This window comes from Misgurnus anguillicaudatus, chromosome 24 (genome assembly GCF_027580225.2).
Source record: "Misgurnus anguillicaudatus chromosome 24, ASM2758022v2, whole genome shotgun sequence".
Taxonomy (NCBI): Eukaryota; Metazoa; Chordata; class Actinopteri; order Cypriniformes; family Cobitidae; genus Misgurnus; species Misgurnus anguillicaudatus.
Genome location: NC_073360.2, coordinates 27,187,501 through 27,202,623, shown reverse-complemented (window position 1 = coordinate 27,202,623; position 15,123 = coordinate 27,187,501). Strand labels below are relative to the sequence as shown.

At 37.6% G+C, this 15,123-nt stretch overlaps 1 protein-coding gene across 2 annotated transcripts in view; it reads right to left on the bottom strand.

Moving 5' to 3' along the window:
- Positions 1 to 743: 743 nt before the first annotated feature.
- fhdc4 (FH2 domain containing 4) overlaps positions 744 to 15,123 on the bottom strand; it is a 15,071-nt gene continuing 691 nt past the window's right edge. The window contains exons 2-12 of one of the 2 annotated variants that reach the window (XM_073863112.1): positions 14,289 to 14,721; positions 11,590 to 11,651; positions 9,154 to 9,256; positions 8,887 to 8,972; positions 8,601 to 8,701; positions 7,776 to 7,846; positions 6,996 to 7,103; positions 6,842 to 6,908; positions 6,154 to 6,275; positions 5,786 to 5,950; positions 744 to 2,683 (exon numbers count right to left, since the gene is read on the bottom strand). In XM_073863112.1, coding sequence (XP_073719213.1) covers positions 1,550 to 2,683; positions 5,786 to 5,950; positions 6,154 to 6,275; positions 6,842 to 6,908; positions 6,996 to 7,103; positions 7,776 to 7,846; positions 8,601 to 8,701; positions 8,887 to 8,972; positions 9,154 to 9,256; positions 11,590 to 11,651; positions 14,289 to 14,648 — 2,379 coding nt within the window. In that variant the 5' untranslated portion in view covers positions 14,649 to 14,721 and the 3' untranslated portion in view covers positions 744 to 1,549. The remainder of the gene's footprint in view (positions 2,684 to 5,785; positions 5,951 to 6,153; positions 6,276 to 6,841; positions 6,909 to 6,995; positions 7,104 to 7,775; positions 7,847 to 8,600; positions 8,702 to 8,886; positions 8,973 to 9,153; positions 9,257 to 11,589; positions 11,652 to 14,288; positions 14,722 to 15,123) is intronic. The other variant, XM_073863111.1, reaches the window with a different exon arrangement.

Genomic DNA, 15,123 nt, shown 5'->3' with positions numbered 1-15,123 from the left:
AGTTAACTTCAAATTCAAGGACCTTTCAAGGACTTTCCAGGTCCAATACCCTCAAATTCAAGGACTAAATGTGGGCACACATTTCAAGTTAGAGCAAGGTTACATCGTTTTACTTTTAAAGATACACTGTTACAGTTCCCTTTTGAGGGAACTCGCGCTGCGTCACTGCGGTGACACTTTGGGGACGCCTCCAAGGGTAAGTGCGTCTGAATGTGTATATCAAATTCAACCAATGGTGAGGCTTAACTACAAAGACAGGGTGACGCCGGAGCCAGGAAGTATATCGCTAATATCTGAAATATTGCCAAAGACGGCGTTACAGGGACGCAGAAAGTATGGCAAGGGAGACGCAGCACCTCATTCCCTTCTCAGGGAACAACAGTTACATACGTAACCCGAAACATTTTAATTTGTCAAACACAACTATGCAAAAAAGCATTTTGGTATGAATCAACATTCGCATACAGAAGATATAAGCATTTAAAGTGAACAGTTTAGCATGTGTGCTTAAAAAGTCTAGAATTTTTATGATATTATCCTACACTACACAGGGAATAATATGGATTTTTTTCCCAGAAAACTTCTTGCATAAAATAGATTAAAGCACTTTCAATGACCTGTATCTATGTATGTATATTTTCAAAAACTTCCCAGTGCCTTGAATTTTTTCCCCCAGATTCACAAACTTTCAAGGATTTCAAGGACCGGTGGAAACCCTGTATATTAAGAGCAGACCAGAACGCTCAAATGAAAGGCCATCTTTAATTTCTGGGGCGATTAAAACCACAAACTACATGATACACTATTTCCAGTGTCATCAAGCAAATATGTGTTTTAAACTTTCGGTTTATTCTGTCATAGGAAGCAGAATTTGTAGGCCTACAACAGTGACCACTCAGAGACAATTTCATGCCAGTCAGCTGGCATTTCCGCATGCTTTGTGCTTTGAAAAATCAGGTCATACATTACAAAAATATGAAAAATACCCTGTCATTTATCTAAGGTTTCACGCTGTACATTAGTCTGAGGTATTTTGGCAAGTGTACCCAGCCTATCCGAATAAAATGTCTATTTAGTATAATCAAAATTCAGCCATAGTGTACAAGTTAGAAGATAAATACTCAGTCACTATATTGTGCATGGTTAACTGTACAAACACATAATTTGTAACACTATGGAAATCTGTCCTGTACTGCCCCCTTGTGTGGCATTGGTGTATAGCAAAGTTTCCTTTTCCAAACATCTCAAGTCTTTTTCAGGGACGGCTCCACGGTGGAACCCCAAATTCCACCTTTGCAACTAACCCCAAGCCCCCAAACTGTCCAGCCAAGCCTCATATTCCTACGGCCCACCTTTAAAATCTTGTAAATGGTCCTAATTTTATTGAAATTTTCTGGATCTTGTGAAATGGCTTGTATTTTTTTCTGCTGTTCAGTGTGCTTAATGGTTTACAGGATACATGGAAATATCAATTTATGGTTTTCACAAAGAAAACGCTGATAAAGCACCAAGCTTTATACTTCCACAAAGACAACATCAAAATGTAACTTCATGGATCCACGCTATCAGAATCAAACTCTCTAAGCTCTTTACCAATTGTTTTGTCTTTTTCACGCCATCGCTTAAACAAAGACATAAAACTAAAGGTCTCTTTAGTGTTTTTGGATGGTACGGTTTGGTCGTTCGGCTTCTTTCCGCCGTCAGCCGGCAAACTACGCTCTGTCTCCTCTATCTTTGCATCTGAATCAGTTGATTGAGACAATTCAATAGATTGTGATTTATCAGCAGACTGTGACTCCAATAAATGAGTAGATTGTGATGACTGTGATTCCTCTTGAGAATTAAGTAGCTTCTCTATGGACTCTTTAACCGTTTCTGGAGAGCATTGCTGTGTGGTGAGCAAACCACAATCCACAGACTTCATTTTACCAATACTACCAATAGGTGGAGCCGGCGTTCCGCTTAATCTGCAGGGAACAAATATGTCCTCCATACTGATATTTCCACAACTAGCCTCCGGTAACGCAATAGTGTGCCTGCGGCCGATGTTCTGGATGTTCTGCAGCAGAGGTACAGGGTTATTACTCGATTTAGAAGTGTTTTCTTCAACAGACATTATCAGCAACGGTTTACCGTCTTCATGGAAAACCGTTTGCCTTGGTGAATGGACCGGCGAAAGTGTCTCAGCAGAAGAAATGCTACCCCGACTAGATTGGTATTGCAAAACTTTGCGTGACACCTCTCTCATATTCTTCACCTCTTCTTCTGTCTGGACATTTTCTTCGTCCTGTTCCATGGTCACCGAAACTCTCAGACTAGCGTCCCTTTTCCACAGACGGCCAGACCTTCTGATCTCTGGTTGCTTGGGTGTCTCTTCTTTGGCGGCCAAGGGGGACTGAAAAGAATTTTTGATCCAACTATTCCTCTTGACGTCTCTGTTTGTGGGGGAGCAGTTCTCCAACGAGGTGATTTCGGCAAGACTGCTCCGAGCGGGCGAAATGTTCCCAGTTCGGCGGCGGGGTCCCTGCTGGTTGAGAAACCCCTGCAGGATGGACTCCAGCGCAACTCCCTCAATGTCTTTATCCAGCATGGAGCAGGTGGCAGTTGAGCGTCGTTTGGTAGCGCACTGGGTACGCTCTCTTTGCCTGCGCTTCACCTCCACCTTCTCTCTTTCCAGATTCTCCTAAATAGAAGAGATATATTATGAACTTTTTTATGTGCATCATACAGAAATGTACTGAAATTATGATTAAACGTGAGGCGTGATGTATTAAAGGGGACATTCCATGAAAATCAGACTTTTTCCATGTTTAAGTGCTATAATCGGGTCCCCAGTGCTTCTACCAACCCAGAAAACATGAAAAATAGCAACCCTGTAACTTTGTTTTTGTAAGGCTCTCTCTGCAAGCATGTGAATAAATAGGTCATGCGGATTTCGCTCCCCCCATGACGTAGGTAAGGGCTCCTATTATAATGATACCGCCCCTTCAACTGCGCTATCCATTCATGATGCTACCTCGAGTGCGAGTGACCGAGAGAAAGAATGACTGACAGCACGACGCGTTTGTATTCCCTCAAACACAAACAGGAGCCTACAATCTTATAACTTGTAGTTTTAATATTTCTAAAGATTGAATTAACGTTCTAACGGATTAACCTGCAAGAGGGAGAGCGAGTGAGTGAGAGAGAGCGAGTAAACGAACGAGAGAAAGAGAGAGAGAGCGAGCAACGCGACGGTTCGCTTTCAAGTAAGTTATGTTTAATGTGTTTCTCTGAAGTTTATATGAATGAACACGAGGATTAATGCACTGCACGAGACAGAGTGAGAGAACAACGCGTATTCACTATCATACACAATAAGTAAATATGTTGTTTAATGTTTCTCTGAAGTTTCAAATGAATACGAGGAGTAACAAGATAGATGAGAGACTGACAGAAACGCGAATGTGTTCAATCACAATAAACTTAAACATGTCATGTGATCTGTTTCTCTAAAGTTTAAGCATTAAACGTGTTGTTTTATTACAAATCATTTAAATGTGCTCGTGTGGTTTGGTCAAAAAGTTTACTTCTAAGTGTTTGTGGAAGTGTAATTTATTGTAACATGCTGAAAATCATTGTGCCTGTTTAAAACACTGGCAGCATATGAGACCTAAAAGTCTTTATTTTTATTCTACAATGTTTCCCATCTGCTGATAAACATGTATTTAGTATGCATAAAACAGATGATTGACTTTTTAAACTTGTTCAAATATATAATGCTTAACATCGCTCACTAACTTCTTTCGTGAGAGAATCTTCCTCGATGCTGTCTTGTCTACACTCTACAGCGCGAGCGCTTGAGACTCCGCCCACCTGAGCAGCTCGTTTGGATTTAAAGGGATACACACAAAAACGGTGCATTTCTGCTCAGACCCATAAAGTGCCTTTTTTAACATGCCACAATAAATTACCTATATGGTATTTTGAGCTAAAACTTCACATAATATACTCTGGGGACATCTAAGATTTATTTAATATCTTAAAAACGTCTTGTGGAATGTCCCCTTTAAACTTAGATTTCATCTAAAATGTATGCAAAGTCATCATGTGTTAAGAGTGTTTGCACATATTTAAAAATATTTATATTAAAATGCTCATTTTGTATGCACATATAATTTATACAGTACTGTGCAAAAGTGTTAAGCCACCATGCCAGAATTAGATTTGTTGTTTTTGCAATGTTATAGTGATCATATATAATTGTTTCTCAGTCTCTTTAATAAAATACATCCAGATAATACAGGAAATGTGTATATAGTATTAAAAACTGTATAAATAAAGTAAAACTTCTGTGATGAAGTTTTTAGAGTAAACTCCCCTTCCACTTGAGCAATAGCAGGAAACTGCAGGATCTCTTAAACCTAAATAAAATTAAATCCTAATTTCTCATTTGAAATAAATTAGTTTTTTTACTTCATTCTGCTCAAATACGCTCAAGATGTGTTCAGTGCCAAGAGAGGTCACACTAAACACAGACAATGCCTAAAGAAGACATTAGTCCTGAAAATGTATTTTTTTTGTGCATATTTCCTGTATTTTCTGTTTGTATCTTAATAAAATAGATTGAAAAATAAATATGGATGGACATTAAAACTTCTAAAACAAGTCTGGTGGTGGTGGCCTTTTGCACAGTACTGTACATCAGGCCCTGTAATGTCTAAACACAATCTTTATCAAAATAACCCTAAAATTTAATCAAAATACACCCCCATTTAACTTAAAAGTTTTAAATGGGACAAATCATGAAAATCTGACTTTTTCCATATTTAAGTGCTATAATTGGGTCCCCAGTGCTTCTATCAACCTAGAAATTCTCTGCAAGCATTTGAAAAATTAGGTAATTGAAATTTGGCTCCCCTTGTGATGTCAGAAAGGGATAATACCGTCCCTTAATTTGCACTATGCAACCACAGCACTCTCATTTAATGCAGAGATCAGCTCATTTGCATTTAAAAGGACACACCCAAAATGGCACGTTTTTGCTCACACCTACAAAGTGGCAACTTTACCATGCTATAATAAATTATCTATATGGTATTTTGAGCTAAAACTTCACATATATACTCTGGGGACACCAGGAATTAATTTGACATCTTAAAAGTCTTGTGAAATGTCCCCTTTAAAGGTGCACTAAGTTTATGTCATATAAGCAGGATTTATAATCTCAACATCCTCATCCTACAATGAGGAAGTCTCACCCTTCTGTTTAAAAAAAATGTGGAGTAAAACTTTTTAAAGTTGAAAAAGTTATGCAACTTTAATACATCCTTAAAGTAAATCTTGAAAATTGTTTATTAACAAATTATGAATTCACCACAGAGATGGTAAACTGTATTGTACTGAATTGCAGATTTAGATCGTTAGACAGTTTTTCACCATGTCTGTGTTCAGGATTTTTAGGCGTGCCTAAAACGGTGACTCGATGGCACACTTGAACCACCGAGCATGGCCCCGCCCCGGCCTAAAGCAATCATGAGCACCCATTCAGTTTGAAGCAGTATTTGAAAGTTGAGAGAGATAAAAGCTTGCCCGCGAGTGGGTGTGGTTATAGCAGACAGTGGACACGCCCCCACTGCTTGAGAGCAGAGAATGCTGCCTATTTTTCCAAGATTTTGATCAATTATATTAATTACTTGCTGTTTTACATGGTTCAAATTTGGTCAGGTGGTTAATAATACATTTTTCTGTGGTGTAAAAAACTCAGAACAAATTTAATATCTGGCTTTAAATTGTCAAACTGTACCTGAACTGCTCTTTTGAACTTTTCACAGAAGGAGAAGAATATGGAGCAACACTCTTCTAGTTTAAACTGAGATGGATCCTCACAGAAATACTCTGCCACAGAGTCACTCACAGAAGCAAGATTCTTGAAGGAGGCCTCAGTCTCCTGTAATTTAATATCTGCATCCTAAAAAACATGAAATAACAAAAACACATGTGAGGCAAACTCACTTATTTTGTTCAACAAAACATGTACTGATGTTCACAGAGAACCAGAAGTCAATTGGGTCAATAGCATACCATGCTAAAGGGGCCTATACACTTCGACCAATAACCTGCACGATAAATACAAACAGGCTTTGAGGATTTGTAAGATATAAAACACCTCACCTGCAGAAAATCCCTCATCTGTTCTGCCAGATCTGGCTGTTTTTCAGCGTTCTGTTTTGACACCTGAACTTTACTCACTTCCTTTTGGAATTCAGCCTCTATTTCCTGTTTATGTATCCGTGGTTGGGCAAACAGACAATCAAATTTTTTTGCATGTATTAGTATGTACCTGATTAAACATTTTCTTAAAGCCCAGGATACACTGCAGGATTTTTGCCGTCCTATAAGATCATTCCCTTATCACACTATGCGACATGGTGCGTTTAAACCTACGAAAAGCATGTAGACTGTATGATGATGACACCTATTGAATCGTAGGTGACGGCTGCGACACACGTTAGCCAACGTCATCAGCATGTGCTACTGGTAAACCAATACCGTTCGTAGCAGCAAACACACTGTGCGTTGATCATGATTTTTTGACACTGTCAGAAAACTATCGTAGGCTATCTTTAGTCGCAAGACCGGGAAAACGGACGCTTTTGAACCTCTCTCACTGTATGACTACGGATAAAGAGCCACGATCACAGAAATCGTGAGAATTGTTTGACGATTGCAATCTTTCGTCTGGGACAGCCAAAAACTGTGCAGTGTATCCCAGGCTTAAAGCAAGCACAAGATTATATTAAACACAAAATTTCATGTGATTCATTGTAATGTTAAAGTGCTTTATTGAGCTCATACCGTGCTGCATCACCAATGTGCCCAAGCTGTTCTGGGAATTTCAGCAATGATGCGTCTATATTCTGGGCTTGCTATGATACAAAAGAAGGGTATATCAATAAACACACTGTGAAATTGCATAAACTTCAGTACCACTGTGCATTATTAAAGTTTCTTACCATAACAACATAGTGCATGAGATTCATCCCAGGCTTGTTGGCTTTAGTATCAGCTAATTTCAGAAGAGAGGTCATACGAAATCCCACGGCACTGCCGGCATACCCTCCCTGCGTGAGGACAAATTCAGATTAAATTCTCATAACGGTGTAAACACTCACATGTGCAGTAAGTATTGCTCTTAAAATAAAGGCTTCCTTGCATTTTTGGTTTCCCAAAGAACCTTTCATTAAAATGTTTATGAAAGAACCATTTCTTCCATAAAGTCGAAAAAACAATGTTTCAATACAAATAACCTTTTTTTATAAAACGTTTTTGATTGATGTTAATTAAAAACTTGATGCCCCCATCTAATCTACTCATCCGTGTATATATACATATATATATTATGTCTTAATCCCCATAAAATTGTAAAAAAAATCGTACCTATTATATAATACAGTATATCCTCTATAGAATCAGCTATGTCTGGCTTTCTCCCAAGGGTTTTTCCCCTCCTAGGACTTTTCACCCACAGGGTTTTTCTCCTAGGAGGTTTTTTTCAACCCCTGGGGAGTCTGCTGACATTGGCTTAACTTAGCACCCTCTTACATAGGCTAAATCTTTATGTTTTTATGAAATTTCTGTGTTTTTTTCTTTTAATGTAAAGCTGCTTTGAAACAATTAAACTGTAAATTGTGAAAAGCGCTATATAATTAAAATTGAATTGAAAATTAAAGGTTCTTTATGGAACCATACACGTTTATTTTTAAGTTTGTATGTAGTGCAATGACTTCACTCACAGAGTTCATGTGGTTTCCTGTTTTTAAGACCAGTCGGATGACCGAGTGTAGATCAGTGCAATCCAACAGCTCTGAAAAAAACATTTGGTTACATGTATGTAAAGGGCTAATGCTGTCATATACAGGAACTTACAATCCACAAATAAGAATCTTTGGTGAATGCCTTGAAATTGACTTAATATATACATTTTAAGTTAAATCAATTAAATATCATTTGACTGATCAAGTAAGTATATTTCATACACTTTAGACCAGAGGTTTTCAAACTGGGGTCCAGGCTGTTCTAGGTGGTCCCCAGAAATAAGCCGAATTGTAAAATGTATTTACTAGGTGTATATTTTGATTTCTTGCTACATACATCTAAGAATAATTTATATTTGCTTGTATCATTCTAGTGTTTTTCCTTATTACATTCCCATTTATCTCACTTATTAAAATGTTTTGTAAGGCAAGATTCCTTGTAAAGCTGCTAAGAAACAAGACTTATTGTCAAAGTTGCTGCAGTATAAATACATTCGAATTGAAAATGTATCTCTTCATGTTTATACATCCAGCATTACTCTAAGCATGGCCAATTATATATTTGTTATACATAAAAAAATATAAATTTCTCTCTATTTTTTGGTATGGGTCCCTCACAAAAGGTTCATCATATTTGGGGGTCCTTGGAATCATACTGCAAACCCCTGCTTTAGACTACAGCTAGATGAGCAGTGACACAAGATATGACTTGCTTGCTACAAAAAGGGGAAGATATGTGGTTGACAAAGTAGAAAGAGCAGAGTTAATAGTTTTACAATAGGCAGTAAATCTCTTCATTCGTACCTTTTCCAGCAGCAGTCATGATTTCAATTGAACGATTCACCTCTTCCATGAAATGTGGGAATTCCTCTTTGAGGACTAAACAGTTTAATCGTTCCTCATAGCTAGAGGAAGAACGCAAAAATAAACACAATATCAATCATGTTACCATATCCAAAGTCCACATACAGTGACCTTCAAATGCACATGTATCAATAATCAATAGCTGCTGATGGAGATTTCAACATAAACACATGAGTCTGGGTGTTTGCAATGGGCTAGTATGTGTGTATATGTTGCTTAAACCCACCATGGGACCTTGACAAGTTGAACCATGAACCGATCTGCCTCAGACAGAGTCGAATAGTCTCCTTTAAAATCAAGAAGTTTCCGCACCTACAGTCACAACAAAGCGAAAACGTCAATTTTTTAAAATTTGTTCCAAAGTACAAAAAATCCAATTGGCACATTAGCAAAAACTTTGGCATTAGTCAACGGAAAGAGCCAAAGATCTGATTCATCCTTTCAGGATTAAGTTTTAAGGTGTGTATTAGAGAGCCTCGTAGAAGACACCCACCTCTACATCTTCTGGCAGCAGTTTGCATAACTCCTTTAGTTTTCCAGAACCAAATCCTTCTCTTTTACAGTTAATGATGTCGTCAATCATTTCATTCACTGACCTGTGAGAACAGTGGAGAAGGTTGAAACAAGATGTGGCAGAGATCTAACTAAGATTGGACTAATTTTAAAACTAGAAGATCTATAGTACAAACCTGACAGAACAACCTGATCTCACGAATTTCTGTGGCATAGTCACGGAATTTTTTGCTCATTTTTCCTTGGCATTCTCACGGATCTCTGCATTTGATACTCAATACTGTTTTGTCCTATTTTCTTACCATTTTCGCTTCGGTTTAGGGTTAGATTTACATGAAATGACATCCTTACCCAAACCCAACTCTAACCCCAACGCCAGGCGACAATTGTTTAAAGTTTAGAAAATATAACAGAATACATCAGAAAAAATAGTATAAACCAATAGTTAAAGTGACATACTAATGCAAACACCAAATCTAACCCTAAACCGAAGCGAAAATGGTTTAAAAATAGAAAAAAGCAGTTGAGTAACCAATCCGTGAGAATGCCACGGAAACAGACAGTCCGTAGCAGGGCCACGGAAAAATGCGGAGATCCGTGAGAATACCACGGAAAAATGAGCAAAAAATTCCGTGACTATCCCACGGAACTTTGTGAGATCATGTTGGACAGAAATACTTAAATCTGCAATCCGTAACATTTGTAGTTGTATATGTGACCCTGGACCACAAAACTTAAGGGTCTTTTTTTATTAAGATTTATACATACAATAAGAAAGCTTTCCATTGATGTACCGTTTGTTAGGACCAGACAATATTTAGCCAAGATTATTTGAAAATCGGGAATCTGAGGGTCTAAAAAATTGCCTTTAAAGTTGTGCAAATGAAGTCTTTAGCAACACATTTTACTAATGATGAATACATATTTTACATATTTACAGTAGGAAACTTACAAAATATCTTTATGGTACATGGTATTTCAATTGTTTATTTCTTTTCATTTTGATGATATAACTGGCAACTAAGGGTAATCCCAAATTCAGTATCTCAGAAAATTGTAATAATACTTCTGACGCTGTCTGTTGTTCAAGAGTGGATTGACACAAGGAATGCAACAGCTGAAACCCATGTCTTGCATATCTCTGTGCGTAGTGGTTCTTAAAGCACTGACTCCAGCTGCAGTCCATTCTTTGTGAATCTCCCCCACATTTTTTAATGGGTTTTGTTTCACAATCCTCTCCAGGGTGCAGTTATCCCTATTGCTTGTACACTTTTTGCTACCACATCTTTTCCTTCCCTTCGCTTCTTTATTAATGTGCTTGGACACAGAGCTCTGTGAACAGCCAGCATCTTTTGCAATTACCTTTTGTGTCTTGCCCTCCTTGTGCAAGGTGAAAATGGTCGTCTTTTGGACCACTGTCAAGTCAGCAGTCTTCCCCATGATTGTGTAGCCTACAGAACTAGACTGAGAAACCATTTAAAAGCCTTTGCAGGTGTTTTGAGTTAATAAGCTGAGAGTGTGGCACCAGGTGTCTTCACTATTGAACCTTTTTACAATATCCTAATATTCTGAAATAATGAATTTGGGATTTTCCTTAGTTGTCAGATAAAATTTAAAGAAATAAACATTTGAAATATATCAGTCTGTTGGTAATGAATGCATATAATATACAAGTTTCACATTTTGAATGAAATCAACTTTTTGATGATATTCTAATTATATGACCTGTATATGTGTGTATGTATATCTCAACCAATTGCGTTAGTCTGGTGTTGAAAAGACAAGTATTTGGGAAACCATCATACATTTTGCAATTCCATTTGTTGCGGCAACTAAACACTTCACCTTTTACTGATAACACACTTCATTATAAACTCAACATTGTTCTCCAAACCATATGACAGGTTGAAGTCCTTCATATTAATAATGTACAGTCAGAGCGGAAGTTGCGAACACACATACTTCCACACAGTGAGTCAGTCAGAACAAACTTTATCCTATTCTGATTGCTCAACACTTCTAATCTCCTCTTCTTACAGAAGCATAAAACATACCAGCGCTAGACAAGTCCCATCTTGCTGTTTTTAAACACATACACATTCTGCACACACACACGCAAGTGCACCAAACCGGTGACACAAGAAGCTCAGGCACCAAAAACAAATTTATTTAAATAACACCTCAAAGTAAAACTCTGTTACAATTTAATAAATATTTGAGAAACACATGATTGAGGGAACTGCTGATAATCTGAAGACTGTCTGTAAGCCCTGTCTTATCTCTGGATTTGACCTCTGGTAGAAAAGATACTTGTGTACTGACACTGTCAGATGAATTTGGCTTGCAGAGGCATGTGAATTAAATTCTGCTGGATGTTTCAATATGAAAATGAAAACCTCCTTCATGGTGCACTTACCTTTTAAACTGCTTGAGGAAAATACCAATATTCATGTTCTTCTTGGGGTTGAGAATGTACACCTGGCAGGAACAAAAAATATTAATCAGATTTAGCCATTTCTATACTGTTTTACAAACAAATAATTATTTTCTTTAGTTGACCATTTCAACCCTTAGGGTTAGGGTTTCCCCAAAAATGAAAACTGTCATCATTTACTCACTCTCATGTTGTTACAAACCTGTATATATTTAAATTTTTCATTGAACATGACGCAAGATATTTTGAGGAATGTTTGAAACCAAACCAATCATGAGTCTCATTCACTTTCATAGTATTCTTTATTCCGACTATGGAAGTCAATGGGGCCTCTGAACGGTTATGTTACAAACATTCTTTCAAATATCTTTTTTTCATCAAAACAAAGTAATTTATACAGGTTTGTAACAACATAAGAGTAAGTAAATGATGATGACAGATTGTTTTGGGGGGGGGTGAACGGTCCCTTTAAAACCCATCATTGAGCACAACAACATGTTATCCTATTATTATAATTTATTCATGCGTAGCTTGAATGTAACTCTACACCTTTGCCTCATTTAGTACAAGCGAATCTATAAATATGCAAATTAGTCCCTGCCTCCACTCACTCGCACCAGCTCAAACCATAGATATATTTGTACATAGATGCCACCTTTGACAGTTCCAGACAAGTAGATGATGGTTTAACAATGCATACATGAGTTGCATGTTTGCAGATTGTATTTTTTTAGGGCTAATATTAAAGAGCACCAATGGTCCGATTCACAATTTTAAATTTCCTATGGTGTGTAAGTGTGTATTAGTACATGTTAATAATATGCAAAAGGTACAAACCCCAAAGTAAACAATGACGCGAGTTATTGTTTCCAACGTAAATCTCTTTTCTTGGACTACAACAAACACACGGATTGTAGGCAACAGGGGATTTATGATGTAGAAAAGACCGACATTATCATAATTCCTTCTGCTTCGGCTGTAATCTAACTCCTGTTAGCACTGCATTGTGCGCAAATCTTTCAAACATGGTAATTAGCAACACATTTCCGGCTATCGTCAGAGATATTCAGACCAATCACAATGCACAGTTTAGCTGGCCAATCAGGGACACAGAGCTTTTCAAATCCGTGTGTTTCAGGAAGAGAGTGAAATCTGGAGCTACAAAAATGTACGGTATGTGTTTTTAACCATAAACCACGCGAACCCATTGTATTATACCAAATACACAAAATAAGCTTGTTTTTTAGCAATGAAATATGTGCTCTTTAACAGGTTAGAGCATTTAACGGGACATGTGAGCAGTGCGTGGTTTCGTCGCATAAGTACAACTGAAGCAGCAGTGCTTTGATTGTTTCTGCGCCGAGTGTATGTGGCATCCACACATGCCTAGACTGCCTACGATTCGGACTACATGTTCCACTCGTTCAACTGTGTCGATTTGATTGGTTGCATGTTTGTGACTGGCACGGTTTTCAGACTGTCTTTGGAAAACTTGGAAAATACTCAGCAACGTTTGTTGGATAATGAATTTGCAAATGGTTTGTCTTAAAGCATATTGAAAACACCACATAGACATGAACAACAATAAAAACTTGATTTTCACCACATGGGGACTTTAAATTATTAATAACAATATTATTATTAATAGCAAACCCAATTAATACACGCACAATTGTTTCATACTTAGTTAATTATACATAACTAAATATGAACAACAGCCCTGTGTACTATTTCTTGCATTAACTAAATGACAGCGATACTGTGATTCAAGAGCTGTGAAAGATGCTCTGCAAAATAGTGTTTTTGAAAAGAAAGCTATTTAACACCGGTAAAGTCCACCTTATGTACACACTTTTTAGAAAAGAAGTATCCACCCCACCTTTGAAAGGGTGTAGATCAAAAGACAAAAATAGCCAATGCATTTTCTTCTAAATATTTACAAGTGTTATTTAGGAGAGAAAGTTTACATCCAACAAATAATGTTACTAGGCAAACAATGTTGTGTTTTTTGGCAGTGATCCACAGTATGACAAATGACCATTACAACATGTAAAGGCTCTTAAATGATTCAGCCACCCAAACAACAATCCCATTTTCCAGATTTCATGGGATGTTTCTAGAAAACAGTATGTTCAGCGAAATTTTAAGTTTGACAGTTATTGGAATTTCCGTTTGGGTAACTTCCTCATTTCTTTTATTTATCTATCTACTTGGCATTCATGACAGTTCTGTATTATGTGGGTTTGGGAGAAGTCAGACCAGTTTTAAACTGACAGCCTATTCTTGAATTTACTATGCGGTTAATTAAATGTAACCAAAGAGTGTAATGATAATGGCAGAAATAGTAATCGGTCCACTTATAAAGCACATGGTAGATAAAAATGTGGTAGATAACCAAAGAGAAATAGTTTTGCAAACTTAAAAATGAAAACACCCCAGGCATTCAGTGTGTAATATGATACTTGAATTCAATTCAGCCCTTCGGGGAACAAAAATCTATACAAATAATAACAGGAAAACATGTAAGACTGTAAAAGTATCAGTATCAAGTGTGTTTGGGTGTGACAATCTCAAACCACTTAATGCAGACAAGCCCAACACATGATTCAATCATCTGTAAACACCCATTTTAAACCTGCAGACGCAAGCCAACATTTCTTGAATAGTCCATCTAAACTCACCACTTCAGGTCCTGTGCCGTTGGTCGGAGATTGCCGTATACTACGCCGTTTTGTGGCCTGGATCTGATTCTGATCATTGCGGCTGAAGAGCTCCTCCATACGTTTGGTGTCCACGTCAAAATCTTTGTTCTTCTCGGATGTCCATATGTTATGTTTGCCAAGCACGGTGTCCTTAGGTATGGCCTCCCAATTAAAGTTACGCATTTTGGAGGCCCTTGCCGGACCTCTGGTTAGTTGGCCTCCATCAGGGAAGACGCCATGGGGTGGTGGAGGAGGAGGAGGCGGTGGCGGAGGAGGAGGTGGTGGTGGAGGAGGCGGCGGAGGTGGTGGCGGTGCCATTTTTTGAATTTCACTTAACATGGTCCATTATCTGTTTATGGCCATAAGGAGAAACCATATCAACACTCAGTGTCTACGATCTGCTGTGGTTTAACTGTTAAAGGAAGAATTAGTGTGGTGGTGGGAAGTTAACTAAGTAACCACTGGTGAGTCCACAACTAACAAAAAGGACAAACAAAACAGTAGGCCAACAATAGTGTCGCACAAAAGTCTTACATCACCTTTGTCAACAAATCAATTACATCATGATTTGTAGAGAAAGTTCTGAACTTAAAAGGTGGTTTACTGATTGAATCATATTGTACTATGGTATTTTGATACGTACTGTGGTAATTTTTGACTACCAAAATATTTAATCATGAATATATTATATATTATAGTATTTGCATCAAAACTATACCACACATGTTTATGTGATTTTATTACATTAGTTAAACAATAAGCACTTACAGAAAAACGGTGGTTATACAAATGTCAGTATGCAAAAAAAAACCAA